Raw genomic sequence first — 20,427 nt, 5'->3', positions numbered from 1 at the left:
TGCTGAATGCTGCTTAGTAAGGAATCCATGAACCACAGCCTCATCTATGGACTATCAGGGTGGCAGCACAGCCCTACTGAAACTTATTTTCCTTTTGATCAATCCATGGAAGGGTCTGAAGTAACATTTCCATATGGGTTTTGTTCCTATTATGCAAGATCTGATGAACTACATTGTCTGAGACAAAGGGATTAAATTAATTGAAGTGGTGTTTTGGGCTTGGGAGTGTTTTTAAGTGTCTTCACCCCACCTCTTCAGCCTTGGGACAAGAGACTTATTAGCTAATTACCATGCAAATGAACTGAGATGTAAATGAAGTGCTACATTCTAACATAGCTTAATAGTCCCAGGAGCAAGAATTTAGTTAATTTTAATGAACGGTAATTCTATCCAAAAATATAGTTTATTAACAAGCACATACAATAATCCGCACCACTAACTTTAAATAAACCACCTAGCAAGCTCACCTTCACACTAAGTGACATTTGGTTAATACACAGCAAGAGAGCAATGCACACGTGCTTTCCACAGACTCTGAATGAACTCAGTTGCAAAGCAAGTTCAAGTCATAATCCAAAAAAGGACACATAAAAGCAAAAGCAATGAAGACTTCACATGAACATTGCCATTTCTTTCCACCAGACCTTCGGTCTCTTACAAAATAGGTCTGTAATACAAAAAAGTAATAAAAACTCTGGATTCAATTTATTCAGCCTCTTCCATCACGAGTTAACTCTAACATTTTGCAACAACGTGAGTGGTATTAAGAGGGAGGTAGGAGGCAAAGACAGTTACATCTTGGAATTATGGAAGTGCAGCTGCAGACAGAGCAGCAGCCACGGATTCTGGTGTCAACCCAGTTTTTGCAAGAAATACAAAGATGCTAACACACATTCTTCCCTCCCATCAATTAAAACTTGAGCCATCGTCCACTGACACCAGGGCAGAAGTTCTTCTGTTATCAGTGGTACTCTGGTGGGGCCAAAGTGGCCTTCAAAAGCCAGTTGTCCTCTCTAGTGACAGCTTTGTCACTCTCCAGTCTTCAGCTGGGCTGTGATGTCAGTAGAACCTGACACGCTGCTCCCACACGGGTGTTAGAACAGTCCTGTGCTCCCTTCAATGCCAGAAAAAGGGATTCAGCAGAATTCAATCTGCAGGAATTGGAGCCAACTTGGCAATAAACAGCACTGCTCTGCTCAGAGCAACATCTCAACCTCACCACAACCAAGTAAATAGAAGGTTTGTAATGAACCGTGGTAAGAGCCCAGGAGAAGCATCAAAACAGAAAAATACACATTTCTTTATATTAGACCTTGCTCTTTGCACAGGAAAGGGCATTTCTGATCCTCTGAGGGATGATGAGGAAGGTCCCCAAGAACAGTGCTCCGAATGTAACAGTGTCCATGGCACAACCACTCAAAAGGATTTTTAAACAAAGCCAGAGATTCCTCCATTTCCTTCGTGGCAGAACAAAAAGCTACCTCTATATAGAGTTTGAATTTTATTAACATGGTGCCTGTTACCACAATAAAAATTATGCCTGTGATCCCAAATTATAATGGGAGTTAATCTTTACTTAGAAAAATTTTATAGCAGTATCAATGGGTTAAGGACTTATTTTATCTTGCTCTTCCCCAGCGCCTTTCTCTTTATAATGCCTTGAGAAAAACACCCCAAAATTCTTCCTGCTCCCACCCTAAGTGAAGAATTAAGATCTACCATTACAACAAAAGAATTTTTAATATGTCATTTTTTTCAAAACCTGAAACCTGATTTTTTGTAGTACACAGGAATAATTACCTCAGTGGGAACTAACCTGACAAACCAGAGCAAGAAATCAAAAATTACCCAGAAACAAACCGACTGAAGAGAAGTCCAAGCGTTGAGGCACCTTGAAAAACAGTGATGCACAGTTCAATCAGCAACAAGCTCCCTCTCCCCTCTGCAATTTGCATAGCTGGCTCTCATGCTTGCTGGTTATGAAATACTCTTACAGCAGAACAACTTTAGAAAAATTTGGACAAGTGAGAATGGAGTTATTTTAATCTAGAAGAATATCACCCAAAGATATGGATGAATACAAACACTGTTCATATTAAAAAAAAAAAACAACGCAAAACATCAAACATGAATTTAAGCTGCATTCTCAGTCTATATATTGGCTTTCCCCTTCTTTGTTTTATAAAAATAGGGTATGACATTTCAGCTTCAATTGCATGTTTAAGTCATTTATTTATTGAACATTCCATTCTTGAAATATCATCTATTAAAGTGTTAGTAAAGATTGATCCTGCTTATAGAACAGGCTAAATTTCTTCTGAACTGCACTTGGAGACAATAATAAAGAGACTGATACAGACTCAATAAGAAATAATTAGATTATGGGAAGAAGAAAGAAAATAATAAATAAATAATTATAATAATAAAATCAAGCCTCACTCTTCTTGACTCCTAATAAAACAAATGCTAATGTCTTTTAGGTGATCGCAACCAGATTTAACTCCAAAACAGTATTTACAGACTGAATTCAGATATAAACTGTGATTTCAAGTCTACAACTTGCTATAAAAAGAGGACAAAAACTTGCAAGAAAACATCTCCTTCAAAGACAGAGGAAGTCACAGTAAAAATACTGAAAATTCCTGATCAGAGTATCGTATAAAAATTAACATCTGTAGCACTACCATAGCTTTTATCATCTGTTTTTAAAAAAGTGGATTCTGTCCTACACTTGCACATTTCTGATACAGATATAATTGTACATGGGCCATTTGCATCTCAGCTCTGAGGTATGAAGGGAAAGGATAAAGCTGAAGGTGGATTTTCCTGCCTCAGCAGTGAACCCTGTGGGGTGGCTGGGCCTGCTGGGATTCCAACATGGAAACAAACCTGGGAAAACGACACAGACAGAAATCCAAAAGCACCAAGGTTGCTTGGACATGGCTCTTTCGCCCACTGCAAAGCAGATTTAATAAATGGGATTTATTTTAGAAAGTTTCACAATTCTTAAGCAGTAGATGATACTTGCATTCCTGAAGGATTAAGTTCTACATTTCTTAGTGTTAATTCAACTCTCTAAAACCAACTCAATAAAACCAGGAAAGATTTTTACAAGTAACATGCACAACCTAAAAATTACACCCTCAAAACTGCCTTTTTGGTACTCTTTTAAGCTCTTAAGATACTCTATTTATTGAAGAGATGCCAGGAAGCCTGCGGAGGGAACAAATGCTTCTTTGGCAACAGGAAAACATTTTAATGCCTCCTGCCTTCAAAGTACGCACACCTCACCACAACATATGCTAATACACTACCAAATAACTCTCTTTATCTTGCCATTTTTATAACAAACTGTTTCATTCATATCTATTTCAGCTTGTAACTACCTACTGCACAGAGCAGCACACTGTTCTAAATCAACAAGTGGTTTATACCTAAGAAATAGAAAGTAAGAAAAAAAAGGGAACAAATTATATTTAAAAAAATATTATATATTCGAAAACAAATCAAGAGGGGCTAATGGTCTATAAACTGTTTCAGTATAAAATCAAAATGTTTAGTCACATAGGCATTTTGGGCCTTTTATCCATCCTTTGTTCTTTATTTAAAATGAACAAGATGTAACCAAAAAAGTTTCCCCCAAATACGATAGTGAGTTGCAATTTGCACCAAATCTCCCATTAATGTATCAAAACAAATGTCCCAAATACCTTCTGTGCAGGTATCCATGTGTGCAAATATACCTGTGCATGGAAACACACACCTGCTCCTGGATTTCCAGCCTTCTCCAAGGCACACAATCACTGATACACTTGGACAAATCAGCCAAATGCTGAATCTAGAAAAAGATCAAGACCAGCTCTTTGCAGATCTATAGCCTGCAACTGTAAACATATAATAGATATAAAGGTTTGCTATCGTATTACTAGTTGGGTTTTTTCCAAGGGGAATTGATAAAGTTTGCTTCTTCTTGAAGAACTCAATGGAACAAAAGGAGAACTATTTCTAAAAATAAAGCAATGAAAATAAAGAAAACACACCCTCAAACATGCTGGAGCAAGAGCCCTTAGTGTAGGCATCAGTACCAGCCTTCACTGAAACAGGATCCTCAGTCTCCAGACATATCCTAGTTACTCCAATTAAATCACTGTGGTATTTAATGATACTAGAAAGAAAGATCTGCTTTTAGCATGTGGATTTAAATACCACAGAGAACTGTCAAAGACTTGGGATACAGCTGGGATAACTCTGCTGGGGTAAACACTAAGATGAGGGGAAAATAAGGCTTAATTCTATGGAAAAGTCACTGGGATCCATCAAAGGTTTCTGCAGGCTTACAGCAATACACCTGATTGCAGTCGAAGAGAGGAACAGGATAGGGATGAATAAGTGAAAAATTGTTTGCCATAACTGAACTTTTTTTTTTTTTTTTTTCCTGTTAGAGGAATGCAACTGCCTCAAATGATGCAATGGGTCAACCTGAAATCAGGCACATTTGAAAACTACTGGAAATCCTGAAGTCAGAGCTCGTGAATGTGTTTGGTTTGTGTGCTGCCTCGGAGAAGAGAGAAGTTAATACTTTTAAAAGCTCGGTATTTACACTTCTGAAAAGTTCCTGCAGTTCTTCCAGATTTGATAGGGCAGGATTTAAGTGCCTCAGAATGTTCCTGACTGGGCACTTCTGCTGCTTTGGCACACACACGCACGGTATTCCAGTACCAAGGAGACACGGCATCGAATGCAGCTTTACACTGGCAGCACTCCTGAGGAGGTTGAAATGTTTATCAACTCAGTAGGTCAAAAGTCTGCAGACACTGGGTGGAGCAGCAGTATGCCACAAAACTAACAGTTGTCCTCCTAGGAGAAGAAAAAAAAAAAGGGAGGGGAGGGGGGGAACAGTTGTCAGTAAAGATTAAAGTTCCTGGCTCCATTCCACACAGACAATGTGCTGGTTTGTAAAATACAGGATTAGCCCATCTCCACAGCCCAGAAAAAGCACAGGTTCATCTGCTGTCTCTGAGTGCCTGTCACCAAGGCAGGGGTTCTCAAAACCTGCCTGGTTTCTTATGCACTGGGTTTAGAGCAGCAGTGTGTGGTTTTTCTCTCTGAGCAGGGTGTGGCTGAGTGTCACAGCCAGCAGGTTTAGCAGCTGACAGGAAAATAGCTGGGCAGCCTCGGCCCTGCTCGGGTGTTTCTTAAATTACTGCTTGTAGGCATGAAATGACTGAAGGCTAGTGTCCTCCCTGGTTAGCAGAGTGAACAAGCAGATCTTCAGAAGGGATGAGTGACAGGCAGTGCTGTCCCACCATGCCACGCAGTGAGCAGGGATGGCACTGTGCAAGTGTGATCCCAGCCTCAGTGACCCTGCTCCTGCCCCAGCCTGGCAGGGACTGAGATATATGCCTTAAAAATGTTCAGATCTGTTCTTCACTAACACAGAAATCACACTTTACCCAGTGCTCATGGCATCTGTGCTTTTTCAGATACAGAAATCCAGTCCAACTCTTAACTCTCCTTCCCTCTAAGAGGATACAGAATGTGATACAGAAATCCAGGCAGGAGTTACTGGCATGGATGTGGCATGTGCTAATCAGAGCTGTTCAAACACCCAGGATCCCTACCCTGTGTGTTTTCATGGTCACTTTAAGCTCTTTAGAACAGAAACCTTGTCCTTCACATCTTTCTAAACCAGCTATCACACCTCCACAATTCCACATAATCTTACCATGTCAAGTGCACAAGCTACAGAGATAAGGATGACAGGCTGCCCTGTTTAGATCTCATTTTCTGTGGATTTGCATCAAATGTCAGCTACTTAAGACTGGATTCATTAAAAGCGTTTTGCAGAACACAGTACATTCTTGTCTAAGGGAAGGAACGATAACTATTTTTGAAACAAGTGAAAACCATGCAGAAACACGTATTTTTAATTATTGTATTTTAGAATGTTCGTATAGTGTTCTTCCAAAACCGCTCTAAAGTATGTTTTCGTGGAGTCTTAACTTTAAGAATTCCTAAAGGTGTCTACTGATAATGTCGATCATCTTGTAACTGTAACTTCTACAGTGAGCAATGCCTAGCAATTTATCACAAAGCAGTCCAAACTCTCAAACTGTTGAATTATTTAGGGTAATAGATGGATTTAGTGACTAGCCAGTAGTTTTCCATCATTTTCTTAGAAAATTATCCTGTTGAATGTTTGAAAGAAATTCTTTATAGCATGATTATAACATCTTATGACTAAGAATATTATGACTGTAATATGGAAGTAAATTATTTCACTCAACATGAAATCCACTGAATTTCGACATATGACTGAAGTGTAACAGAGTGGCAAATTGAAGTGTGCAATCTCTGCAATCAGATCTTTCTAAGAAAGATGGCTTTTCCAAAATAAGCATTTATGCAGCCCTCTGGCTGCTGCCCAGATTTGGCATACCTAAGTTGTTTCATTTCATAAAGCTGAATTGCTTACAAATCAGATGCTTCTCATGTTACAAACTCACAGCAAAACAGGCTGTGATACAGCTGTGTAAAACAGGTCCCATCAACCTGAATCGCCCATTAGTCTCTTTTCTTTTACTAAAGATCTTCCTATTGAAAAGCAGTTTCTTGTTTCTATGGAAGATAACTATCAGATCAATGGATTTCAGCAGGCCAGGAACTAAGTGGTGTTCCTGCATTATATAGACACCAACAAATAATCTCAAAAACATTCCTTTTTAGAGCACCTTTGTTTTTGGTCCACCACCTTTAGCTATATGCTTTGTAATTAATGGCTTGACTTGAATTCTCTAATAAGAACCTATCAGCACTTTTGCTTGTTTAACCCCAAGTGACTTAGCTTTAAACCTTCTTTACTACTTTTCAAACAGTACAATCTGAAATTTCTCAGACAATGCTGTTCCATTGCCGAAAGTGGATTAATTGATATTATGGCTCATGGAAGGCTACAGTATCCACTCAGACTAACTAGGATCAGAGGAAGAATCCCTGCAAAGCAATCAGGGCTCACCTTAAAGGATTTTTGTACCTTTACCTACAAAAAGGCAACATTTCCTGAACCATATCCCCATTTTGAGTCCCTTCTATGCCTGCAGTGTCCAGTAGGTCAGCAAGTCTGTGTGGGCTTGTGTACTTGACTTGTGAATCCTGCAGACACTTTCCCAACTGCTACAACCATAAAACTGAAGTATTATTAAACACATATATGGCTGCAAAATGTATGTTCCTATGCAGAATGTCGCCACAGCATATCCCAAGTTAATTAGTGTGGAAATTAAAACAGGAGTATTTTACTGTAGAACATTTTAATTACGCTCCAGCTTTAGAGCTTTTTTCCATCTTTGATCCTGCAGCACTTTTTGTTTGGTGGTGGCAATCTGAAGTCAGGGTAGAGACCATCAGGGCAATTACTGGTGTTAGGCACCACTTTCTTCCCAGGCACAGAAGAGCCAGGCATGTGCTGCACTATCACAAACAGCTCAATCCCATCCTATCCAAACCCTTTCCTGTCTTACACCAGGCTGAGACAAGCATATCTGAAGACCCTTTTAACAGTTTAACAGCAGTATTTCAGTTGACTCATGAATAAAATATTTGTCAACTTAGACGTGCAATCACAGCCCAGGGACTTTGGATCTGAAATGCTAAGTTTAAAAAAAAAAAAAAATCCTTAAGAATATGCTTTGTTCCATAAGGTGTTTTTCTTCCTAAACGAAACCCCAGTGTAATTTCCTGTATAATTACCCTTGATGCAATCCTGCCATTGGAGTTTCCCTCAAGGGAAAGAGCTTTGGGTAGACAATGGTAAACATAGGCTGGCTGCAGCGGTGGCAGTGTCCCAAGGGACAGTGCAGCAATTCCAAGAGGCTTTTGGGTAGTGAGATTGGAGTCAGAAAGTTTAAATCTAGAGAAGAAAAGAAACAAAAAATATTTGTAATAAAGTGATTGCGTGATAAAGTCAAACATAAGCATGATCCATGAACAATTCAGAAAACAGCTGCCTCACATTCTTAAGGTTTTGTCAAAACAACAATGAGGTAATACAAATTACCACAATTACAGTGAGGCACAGAGTGCTTTCCATGTCTAAATTCAAAAAGTTGAAGTTAAATGTACAAGTTTAGCAACTGTGGGCATAAGTTTAACTGGGCTTAAATACCCAGGTGAAAATATTATAGCTTGGGCAAATATTACAAAGGATTAAAAGACCATGAAGGATTTTTAGACACAGATATGATCTAGACAGATGTTTAGTAACTAATGACAATACAACATTATGAAAAGGACATCAGTAGTATTTTATTAAAATATTTCAGCAACCAATCCAGCAGGATAGCTAACCTCACTACAAAGCCCAAACTCCACCATCAGCAAAAAGGGATTTGCAATATTTGGAATGACTTGAAATTCAATCCAGCCCAGCATAATTCTCACAGGTCCAACCAAAGAGACCACTCTAAAAAGATGGATACATTCCTCATCTGTTAAGTGCTCCTCCACAGCCTACATGGTGCCATAACTACCACCAAAAGGGACTCCAGGGTCATTTCCTGGGAAAGAGCCATCACTTTCCCAGGCCTGGCCCAAGCCACACGGTGTTTTAAAATTAAACCCCACATGCTAATCTCTATCTAGAAACTGAGAGACAGCCAAGCCAGGTGACTGAGTTGAGATGCTGGGTAATCAAGACAAGATGCAGTCCCTGATAAATCAGTTTTATGGTATCACACTGGTTTCAGCTTTCAAACACTGCAAGGTTGAAGCCCAGACACAAGGTACCACAGCAGCCCCAAGGAGGGGGTGAGCAGGACGTTTGCGTCAGAAAGAAAAGGTCACACTCTGCAGCCAAGCAAAGACTGAGGAAAAGTAGTCCAGTCACTTCTGTCACTTCCCCAGCCGCCGCCAAGTATTTAACAGCACTCTTGAAACTGCAAATTTAGGCAGTGACAGATGAAATCTGCTACTTTAATCATATGTGCCACCTGCTTCCCCAGCACAGCATCATCGTACACCTGTCTGACACAGGCACTGCTCCTGCTCACTGAAACTGGGCTGCTGCAGTGGTAATGGCCACAGTCTTTAATAAGGTCACTCATAACAGGACATATCTATGGGTGTGTGTATTTGGATAGATAAATCCATCTTTTTCAGATTCTGCATCTTGGCTGAAATAGGTGTAATCCTCACAGCCTTGTATAAAACCGTTTACAAACCAGTCCTTAAATGGATTTTGCAATATCACCTTCCTTTTCCCAAACCAAACTTCACTGGCATCTTCAGGAACCACATCCACACAGTTGGATTCCAGAAACGATTGTGCAAGTCACAAGTGGGTGAGAAAAGACAGACTTCCTTGTACACTTTTCCTGGCAAAGCAGTGAGGATTTACTCCAGTGGCCAAGGTACAAGAGACTCTTTCCACAACCCCTCTACTCTTCCCACTGGAACTCTCCACTCTTCTGCTTCCTCCTTTGACCTTTAAAGCTGAAAACTCCCAAGATAGCATCAACAGTGGGCAGTCACAACACATCCAGATCTGAGAGGATCTGCAGGTTATCATCAGATACTGCTAACTCATGTGATTGCATGATGCAGAACCAGATGAGCCAAGGGCCACTTTAGAGCAGAGAGCCTGAATTGGGGCAGAACTAAAGCAGCTCAGCTGTCACGCTGTGCTGAAATGGCCGAGGGCTGCTCGCATTTCTTCTGCCTTATGTATAACAAGTCTGCCAGTTTAGGAGTGTGCTGCCTGGCAAGGAGTTGCATTGTTGGCTGATGCATCTGATCTTGCCTCAGGAACTGTATTTCTCATCTCCTATTTCCATTAAAGAGTTTCTCCTGAGGAAAAAAAAAAAAAAAAAGCAGCGTCCTTCTTCATACAGGCTTCAAGGAAGAAACCATTTATAAGCACCACTTGACCTCAGAAATAGTTTTTGGAACTCTGGTTTTGATATTGGATATTGGACATTTTTGTTCTAATGCAGCATTTCAAACATAATTTGATTAAATAAATCTTTTAAAATATAAATCCTTGCCCAAGCCTTTGAAGAACTGTTAAAAATGTTCCTCTCACTGCCAGAAAACGCTTTCACTTTTTCTGTAATCTGAAGAAAGCAGAAATTTCATACCTTTCAAAAATCTGTAGTAGGTGTTATAGAGGGTCCTCATGGCCAGTTCTTGCAAAGGCAGCACATGATCTGTTTCTGTCCCTATAGATTTCACCTCTGCTGGCAGGAACACAGTTAACTGGCCTGATGAAAAAGAGAGCAGTTTCACCTCTGAAACTTGAATTGGAGAACCACAACTAGAAGGACACAAGACATTTAGAAAGTGGTTAGAAAAAAAATAATAAAAGTAACTTTATGGGGAAACCCAGATGACCAACCCAAAGTAAGCCTGATACTGTTCTCAGTTCAGCACCCCTCATGGATTCCTTGCAGAGAGCAGTGCATGGTTGGGCTGACCTTTAAAGGTCCCTTCCCAAACTATTCTATGTTTCTACAGATTCCCACCTTCTGTGATGTGCTAGACATGGGACATTTGGAGGAATTACTCATCAAATAACATAAAGAAATGAGAACGCAATCCCAAGGGGGTGAACCAACTTTGCTACGTGCCCATTACTTTGCCCACGTGATGACAATCTCTTCCAGCTTCTTGTTAGCAAATACTTTACAGAGGGGAGCAGTTTCATACCCAAATTTGCTTCTCGTGTCTTGGATCAACCAGTTGAAAACAGTCATGGATTTCTCAACCATAACACGAGGCAAACTCCAGCCCCAAAAAAATGTATTTTAAGTGCCACTGGGTAATTCTGTACTACACCTTTCCCCATCCATCGAGTTCCCTTGGAGGGCACGGGGTGGGTAGATGAAAGAAAAATAAAAACAACAGCCATGCTGTAGTGGGAAGATATCCTAATAAGTCTATCAGCCTTGCCCTTCCCAAATCATATATGGAAAGGGAAGGTTGTTTGGATCCAAGGAGAGAAACTTAGCTTGTAGTAAAAATAATAACTCTTTACGTGATCCCTGTTGCAAGCGATCATACCAGAGAGACACGCATAGGAAAATTCTACTAAGAGGTTGGGGAAGTCAACAGGGGAATTGGAATTGTTTATGACAACTGAAATTTGAAGCCAAGAGCAACTTGTTAGGGCCAGTCCTAACAAATGGAACAGAAACACAAATTTGTCAGCCTTCCCAGATATTAGACCTAAAACGGAGGTAACCGCTCTCAACCTTATCAGATGTGAAAGAAATTTCAGAGTACTCCTCTGACAACAAAGAATCTCATCTCTTCTGATTAAAGGAGAAACAGCCCAGAGAAACAACCAAAAAAGAGCAGCATCAAACAGCAGGCAAGTCAATAAGCCTCTTGCTAAATATTTAATACTTTCCTACGACCCATTAGTGAGGTTAAAATCTAAGTGGGAATTCAGAGATCCAGTATTCCAACAATCCATTCCCAATGAGTTAGTTATCACAACAAATAAATCCATAATGTTGTCTTTTCAAGCTGAATAACCCCCTACCAACCTCACTAAGGAACAGACCCATGAACTCACTACAGCCTCTGCAGTTCAGAGCTGGCACATTTGGTCTACTTTATGTAACGGGTGAAGCTATTAATGCCATTTGAAAAATCCACGGAGGTTAAAAACTGGAATAGAGGATGGTCTAAACAGCTGAGGAAAAATAGGAGCTGCAGAAGAAGCCTGGTGGATAAATAAGTGAGGGGAAAAAAAAGCTGAGACCACCTATTGGCTGCCTTCAACAAGACTGACAGATCCCTAACTGGGGACTATGAAATCCAATCTGCAAAAAATAAGATCAAAATTTATTTTGAGTGCTGAGATCATCACCTCTCATATAAAAGACTTTTTTCAGTCAGTCTGACTGCAGGATGCCCAGACAGAGATTCAATACTTACACAAGGCAATTTATATTCTATTTTCAGAAATCAAGCTTTATGTCAGTAACAGCAGCTTGTCAGATTTTATTCTCCAGTGGAGGGCCAGACAGAGCACTAAAGCCTGGATCTTCAACTCTTGCCTGACCCATGAAAACCTTAGCCTGGTTACTAATGCTTTCTTGGAAAGAACATAGAAATTCTTCACATGACCTTTATTACACAATTTTAAAGTCTCTCAGCACATTATCAAATAAAACCTTTGGTTTCTTAACAATACATATGTGCTCTCCCCATACTGAAATGTTTTCTTAAAAATAATCTGTAATGTTTCAAGACAATTTCACAACAAAGACAAGGATCTGTTTGGTGCATAAATACAAATATTATTTTTCTTACTAAAAATTATCACTTTTTACAATTGATTATTAAGGAAGAAAATCACTTTTCATTCCACAGAGACATTACAAGAATCAATTTCATTGCAACACTTGCAACTCCTCTAGTCTCCTTCGTACTAGATTTTTAAGGCTAGATTCTGTAATTCTGTACTAGATTTATAATATCAGAGACACTAGCAGGTGGTCTCACCAGCACTGCACATGTAAGAACAGCAAAAAGAACTGGTAGGATCTTCACAGAGATCAGTGCAAAGATAAAATTATTTTAACTGAGTTTAAGATGAAAACTTGAAAAAAACCCCAAAAAACAAAAACCAAAAAAAGACATGGTTGCTGTATATAACCACCTGTAATAGGCGGGACCATCTCCTGCATTATCCTTACTGGTTTTGGTCACAATCAATCCAATTCTGTTAAATTTAAGGTCAATTTACTGTCTGACTAACAATTTACAATCAGTTCTGAAAGAAAAAAGGCTAGAATCTATCTTTCCTGAAAAACAAAATTAGTAAAAGCTTGCGAGTCACACAGTTCAGCAGAACTGTAATCCAACTGCAAGTATTTAAATATCACCAACCAGCTGACACGAGAATATTAGAAAAACCTTAAAATGCCAAGACTCAGCATCTCCCATATTGCAGCAGAGTGCAGGCTGTAGAGAGGGAATTTATATTTAATGCGAGATCTGCTGAGAGTGAGCATACCAGAAATTTATAATTAGATGGTAATGGGGACAATCCTCTTCTGATCAGTTTTACACCAGTAAGGCTCCATTCATCAGGGGTGCTGATCCTAATTTATGCCAGTGTCAGGGCAGAAAGAATTAAGCCAGTGTCCTACACAGACCACTTTTTTCTTGCATTCTAACCACAAACATGAGACAGCCCAGGATATTTTTAAAATCCACATGTAAAAATAAACCTGTCAATCCATAACTCCTAAAAAAAGTCACTTTAGTTAGTAGGTACCAAGACCTACAAGAAGCCGATGCTGGGATAAAATGAGTGAAGGAGCTGCACATGACTTCAAGGTATGACCCAGAACTTACAGAAATGTGAGCACTTAGAAACAACGAGATGCGGCAATAAATTAAAAATCATTTAGTTCATTCTTTAGTTCTGGAAGCTCTGTGAAGCCTACTCTTTTGGCCAACTTTTAAATTCAGCTCTAGGCCTTACATTTTTATTACAAATTCTTCTAGAGTAACTTCACTGTTATGCCTTAATACTAAAATAGTCAAAAGTCAGCAATTAACACAGAAGATTAATTACAAAAATAGAGCTGGGTGCTGCAGTAATGCCCCTCCAAGTAACATCAGCTCTGAATCAATCACAGACACACAAAACAGTGTATAATACAGGAGAAGTTTTACAAGGACAGGTACACAAGACATCTGAATTAATTCATACCTACCCACTGCAACCAATGACTTTATTATACAAATAGGATGGGAGGCCCTTCAGGTGAATATTGTTATCCACATAAACATACTGGAGCTCTCGAGAACGACCTAAATCTGGGGTTAGAAAACAAGAGAAGTCAAGAGGAGAAAGGATGACATAATGACAATTATAAGCAATGTATTCTGTTTAAATATAAATAAGCTAATCAGACTCAATATAAGCAAACATAAATTAGTACTTCTCAGTTGTAAAATTTCAGCCAATGGTTTTATTATGGATGTGCTGAAAAGCTGTTTAGAAGCAAGCATTTCAAATTACTAAAACAAGACAAAGCCCCCTTTCAGGAGCCCTGAAAATCCCATTATAAATAATTAAATTTTAACACTGACAAACTCTGAAGTCAGTTTGAAGAAGCAAAGGGACAATTGATTTCAAATCCTCAGTGCATGCTTCAAGTTCATAAGGTCAAACCTGCTTTCATTAACTGGCCTCATGTCAGTGACATCACAGCTTCTCTATCTTTGGGAAAGTGGGCAAGACAGACACAAGAATGTGCTCTGTCCCCTCTTTCTCTTCTCCATGGAGGGATCCTTGCTGGGATTCATTAGTCTTAACCAAATACAAGTGCAGTCATTCAGAAACAAGTCTGTGTGACTCAGTGAATTGCAGAGCCCAAGAAAACACAAAGCATTAAACTGCAGAAGGTTAGACATCAAAAGTTGTGGCTGCAATAAATCATCAATACTTCTGGAGGTGTTCTGCTTGCATTATTGCTCTTAAAATATTCATGGCTGGTAGTCAAAAGAAGCAAGTACAGCATGATTAAGTAATGCCTTAGTGGACTTGAAATCTATTAAGATACCACTAGACAGAAGCATATCAGTATGGAACTATTTCATTTTGCTCAGAAAATTAAAATTAAATAGGAAAATTTAGGTTTCTTAGAAGAATTCTCAGAAATGAGAATTTTGCTTATTAGCAAGGGCTAGTCAGTGGTAAAACTGTCTCTATTAAAAGAAGTGAAAAACATGCTAATGAGAGACATTTCAAAAGCCACCAAACTGAACTAAACAGAAAGGTCTGAAAGAGTTTTGGACTAGCAAGGAAGCTGATGTGTAGGATCAGCTGGGCAGCCCAACTCATCTGTCACCCCCATGCCCTGTGAGACACTGGGGCAGAAAAGGTTTCTGTGTTTAGTGCAGGGGAGCAGAGCCTGAGAGCCTCTGCCGGAGATGGGAGAGTGTGACCTAGACAAACTGCATCATGAAAAACACAAACAGTCTCTGTGCCTCCCAACTTGTTAAACTTTCATGAGTACCTCAGAGAGATGAAGATAAACAAGCATTTGGCTGCATCAGCCACAGCAAGACAATACTAATATTGACTAATTCTGACTTCCCATCTTTATCAGTTACTGTGGCTGGCTGAAATGTAAGGGTAACTGGAGACATGGGCACAGCTTCTGTCCCCTTTGTAATCATGACCAAGAACAGAATAGAAATTAAAACAATTTCCATGATGTGTATATTCAGAAATTCTATTTGGAATACTGATCTCTTCTCCATTCCCTACTACAATAGGTGATACAAACCCTTCTTTATTACTGAATAGGTTTGTTGTACACAAGAGCTCTAAATACCACTTAGTGCAGATATTTTGAGTGATCCCTCCCCAAACGTGTGTCCATCTTAAAATATACTGAATGTCTTCAGTTGTCACCCACTTGAATGGCAGCTGTGAGCACCAGAAAACTTGAAAGTTCATGCTGAGGAGTGACACATTATCATATCTTTGATATAAAGAACAAGTGATGATACCAACAGAAAACGAAGAGAATCCTTTTCTAAAATAAAAATGTTAACAGAGAAAAAATGAGTTTGGGTGCGGTTTTTTTTTTTTCCCCTTGCTTTGCAACAGTCTGTGGAGGTTTCAGGGACCATAATCTGGGCTTTGTTCGAAGCAGAGTGACTGGACATCAAGGGACACATTCAACCATCACATGCTGCTTTGACCCTGTCCCAGAGACATTCCAGCTCCCAGAATCTGCTGCATCCACCAAGTGTCCTGCCTCAGGATGGGAGCTCAAATCCCTCTGCTGACTGATGGGCACTGCTGGAGATGCTGCTGAGCATCACCTCAACCAGATGATTTATTTGGGCTCAGGATTGCAGGGCTGAAAATAGTTTATTAAAGTTCTGGGATATTTTTAGATGAAACAAAACCCCATTGTTATTCTACAGTGAATAAAAATACTGCAACACAAAGGCAATGTAACACCATAAAATATTGTAAGGCTGGTGAGGAATCAGCCAATACAATTTAAAGCAGGTAGCAGGTGGATGGGACATGTAATGTTCAGAGAATGTTCCCTCGTGTTGCAGAAGCCAGTTAGACTAAAAACAGCAGAAAACTATGGGTTGCTGGGGTAGCTTGAATGTGCTACTGTTTAACTTATTAATTTAGAGAATGGCAGAAAATTTTTAAAAGAGGCTCATCTTGCTGGTTTCTACACAGATGTATGCAAATGGGCTGAAAATCAGGCAAGTCAAAAAAAGCCCTAAAGCTGTTCTTTTCATATGCACTGAGAGGGGGGAGTGAGGCTGCATCTCATCTCTTCCCTCTGTCTTTATCTTATGCTATGTTTAGATTCTAAGTTCTGAGTTGACTGCATTTCCTAGGTAATTAAAGCAAATTTTTGGATGTTAGACAAAATATCTCAGTAGGAAAAATTCAATTCCCAAAGCCAAATAGCCTGTAACTATAAATGTTCCTTTGATAGAGTTTCTTTGCATTAAATAACCAAGCATCTTCTAGACTCCAAAAGATTTTTTCCCAATTTCAAACATTATCCATAAAGTTTAAATTTAAATAAATCATCACTTTGAAAGGCTCTTTGTATCCCATCCACATTAATTTTTATGTCTTATATCAGCCAACAAATATTGTTAAAAGTTCTCTAAAAACCATGCTTCTGAAGAACTCTGTGCAATAAGGAAGCTGCCCATCTCTGAAAAGGCTAAAGCTACAAAGAAGGTTTTCATGTGGCTTCTGCAAGCACTGTACTGTGTCTAAAACATTTCCACTTTCCTCCTTCCAGCCTCCCAGATCAAAGACCTCTCCTCCCAGAAATGACCAAATGCCATGAGTCCTGAACAAACCCCAATTCTATTTTTTTTTTCTTTTTCTCCCTCTTTTTTTTTTTCCTTTTTTTTTCTAACCTCAGGGCCCTGGCATATGCATTCCACATGGCTGAAGATGGAACAAAAGCTCTTGTGTGGCTGCACTGATGCTCTTTTAACCATACTGTGAGGGCAAGCACACAAAAGCAGCATATACTGAGGTAGAATAAGACCTTTGTTTACTGTGCACTGATAATTACTAGACCCATTTTCTAAAGAAAAAGTGCACATAAACCCTCAAATAAAGTGATATAATACTGAATATTTGCTGTCATAACATCCCCTGTACTACCAGTACACTTGAGAATTTATGGCCTATTTTAATTATATTTGTACTTTATTACACAAATGATTTTTATTTTTGCAGTGTCATCAGATTCACATTTCTGCTTGCAGTGGAATTTGTTTTCAGGCACTGGAGCGTTTTCTAATGCTAAAAACTTTAAGCTATTTTTCTGTCAAAAGATAATTTATGTTCTAAGTAGATTGATATACAATGATCAGCAAATTTCTATGACCATTTACTAAGGGAGCATGAAGTTACCATGACAATAATATAACTGTTCAGGATGCAGCTTCCAGTTCAACTTATACACGTAATTTTTGGAGTTGTTGTTAAAAATGAGTTTATTAGGAAGGCTCAAAGGCTGAGATCCATGGTGTCTCATTTCTTTCACTAGGAACTGAAATATTCAGAGCTGAAAAAATGATTTTTATAAAACACTGGCATATCCAAGATTTAGGTGTATTCTGCAAAACAAATTACTAATTCAATATTGTTTACCCATCTGCTTGTTTATGGACCAGTTCTGAAGGTCAGGGAGTGGGATCAGGTATTTTTACTGTATTTTAAAACTGATGAGCAGTGTCACACTGTTTTTCCTGAGACACACGTGCCTGCGAACTAAAAAGAACGTACAGGGCAAAGAACCTCCTGATCCCTGTCCAGCAGCGCTGTGCTGCTGCTGGAATAAACCTTGCACCCATCAATGCAGGAACAGGAATACGCAGATTTCCACTACACTTAACAAGAGGCTTTGCTGGCAGCTACAAGGGACAGACTTGGACCAGGCAGAACGGATCCCTGGTTGACACAGTAGATGTCACCCCCCATCACGTGAAATAAATGAAGTAAATAATGCTTTAAAAAGCATTAACTAATTTGTTTCAAATGTGTTTCTTTTACCTCAGACACATCTAATAAAAAAAGAAAAAGCCTCAACCGTTCTGTCAGGAGATAAATGAATTCTCTGCTTTTCAACACAGCTCCCTAACTGCAAAAAATTGTTTTGACAATATTTGTTTGACTATCACTTGAAAGTATTTCTGCAGTATTTTTTACCAGTATTTAGCATCCTTACTCAGTCATTAACTGGTAAAGTGAAGTTGGATGTAAGAATACACACAATAGCCCCACCAGCCAACATGTGCAGCAAGCAGAAATAATGCTACAATTATGCCTTAACTTCAGCAATACTCCAAGAAAAATATTTTCCCAAGCAACAGAAGATAGATTTAATCTTTTTGCTTTTCAATGCACTCTCTCTTCTACTTTATTTCATCACATCTTGACCACTCTGAAGTCTTCTGATTCTTCAGAGGGAGGATTAAACATTTACATTTATACTGTGCTGCTTTTCCTCTGAACTCTAGGATTTATGATTCAGTTTCACATCCACAGATAGCAAATTATCTCCAAATGTTCACCAGTGAGTCACTATTAAGAACTACTGAACAAGGTCAATTGACAGTCTTTGATGTTTTCCGTTATTTTAAAAGTTCCTTTTGAATGTTTTGAATTTGAGTCTAAAAATAAAAGAAAAAAGAAGGTGTGTCATTATATTAGAGATTTATTTCCTCCTTTTGAACTTAAAACACTTTGGCAGATCTATGGCTCATCCAGGTCATGGCTCACTTACAGATAAGCTACCAGTGCAAAAGTAGCAAAAACTTCTATCCTTTAAAATTTCACATCTCATCTTACTGAATTTTTGCAAAATTAAAATTGTTTAACTTCCTCTCTCATGGGAGTTAAAAATATTTGCCAAAATAGGGGAAGGCAATTTGCTTGTTTTAGTACTGGAATCTGGATGATGCATCCTGGAACTCGTTTTCTCATTTATATAATGACATATGCTGGGACCTAACTGCAACACTTTGTCTGGAGACATTACTTGCACTTACTTTCCAGTAATATAAACTAAGGTGATAAAAAATTCAGAAAGATCAGTAAGTTCTTTAAAAACTGAACTGCTAGTCCTGAAAAGATTAAGTTAAACCTATACAATGTAATTAATTTAGAAATTATGATCTCATTTTAAGCCATCTCAATTTCCAGCTTCTTTCCAATGTGATTATCATAACTTAATCTGCACCTAATTAACACCAAACTCTGTATTCCAGAAAAAACTCTTAACGGTTATTCAGATGGCAGGGCAGCTCTGCATGTGTGCATCTCAGCTGAGATCACCCCGTGGCAGGGCTGAAAAGTGACAAGTTCAGAGAAGAGGATTTGCTTTTCCCTAAGGGAACACACAGCGACTGCCCCCAACAAACCCCCACACACTGACTGCACCTCCTACTCCTGACCTGCTTCCACTCTTCCAAACTTTCAAAGGGTTCAGCAAAAGGCACATCAATTCCTCCTTGGGCTACTACTGTGGAAAATTTGATGGATGCCTGTACACAGCACAAACTAAACCTGCACTGGATTATGTGGTACTGACACTCAGAATGCTGAAAAGTAATTTACATGGAGTCACTGGGACTCCACAACAAGTTTTAAACCCTAGCTGAAGAATCTTAGTTAAATCATCAGATCCAGCAAACAGAAACAGATCATTACCCAAAGTGGTGGAACTCAGATTACAGAGTACTATATTTAAGCACATCATTTAAACTTTTTCCCCTCAGTTAGCTAAAAATAAAGCAAATTTGATAGCCGCCTTATTGCTTTAAAAAAAAACCCCATGAAACCTTAACCTGCACTTTTTTTATTAACATATTTTCCAACAATACGAGCCCTGCGACAGCTCCACAAACAGAGTCTGTGGGGACCACCAAAGAACCTCCCTCGTTGCTTTGTTTTGAATTCTGGGGGCGGGCAGTGTGTTGTTTTGCTGTGTCTGACCCCCGCAGGTGGGGACTCACCCAGGGGCAGGAATGCCAGGCGGTTGCCAGCCATGGAGAGCTCGTTGAGGCTGGGCAGCTGGCACAGGTGGCGGGGCACAGACCACAGGTGGTTCCTGTCTGCAGTCAGGTACTGCAGCGACAGGCACATGTGCAGCCTCTCGGGCAGCGTCATCAGGCGGTTGGTGGAGATGTCCAGGGTCTGCAGCTCCCGCAGGTCTCCGACCTCTGCACAAGGAGAATCAGAGCTACTTTCACAAGAATCACCACCAAAAAAAACTCCTCACATAAATTAAAATCGAAGTTCATCAGCGGTGCTGCTTTTCTGTAAGACTGTTTTACCAATCCACGTTGAGAACTGATACTGATAATCTCCATCATCTTCATATTCCAAATCTT

At 39.3% G+C, this 20,427-nt stretch overlaps 1 protein-coding gene across 5 annotated transcripts in view; it reads right to left on the bottom strand.

Moving 5' to 3' along the window:
* Window positions 1–396: 396 nt before the first annotated feature.
* Window positions 397–20,427, bottom strand: part of LRRC28 (leucine rich repeat containing 28) — a 51,386-nt gene continuing 31,355 nt past the window's right edge. For 4 of the 5 annotated variants that reach the window (XM_066196095.1, XM_066196096.1, XM_066196098.1 and 1 more), the window contains 5 exons: window positions 20,050–20,256; window positions 13,731–13,833; window positions 10,134–10,309; window positions 7,750–7,909; window positions 397–4,857 (listed from right to left, as the gene is read on the bottom strand). In XM_066196095.1, coding sequence (XP_066052192.1) covers window positions 4,785–4,857; window positions 7,750–7,909; window positions 10,134–10,309; window positions 13,731–13,833; window positions 20,050–20,256 — 719 coding nt within the window. In that variant the 3' untranslated portion in view covers window positions 397–4,784. The remainder of the gene's footprint in view (window positions 4,858–7,749; window positions 7,910–10,133; window positions 10,310–13,730; window positions 13,834–20,049; window positions 20,257–20,427) is intronic. The other variant, XM_066196097.1, reaches the window with a different exon arrangement.

This window comes from Chamaea fasciata, unplaced genomic scaffold (genome assembly GCF_029207755.1).
Source record: "Chamaea fasciata isolate MVZ Bird 193981 ecotype frontalis unplaced genomic scaffold, bChaFas1.0.hap1 SCAF_14, whole genome shotgun sequence".
NCBI lineage: Eukaryota > Metazoa > Chordata > Aves > Passeriformes > Sylviidae > Chamaea > Chamaea fasciata.
The sequence above is the reverse complement of the archived record's forward strand: the minus strand, read 5'-3'. Positions and strand labels throughout refer to the sequence as shown.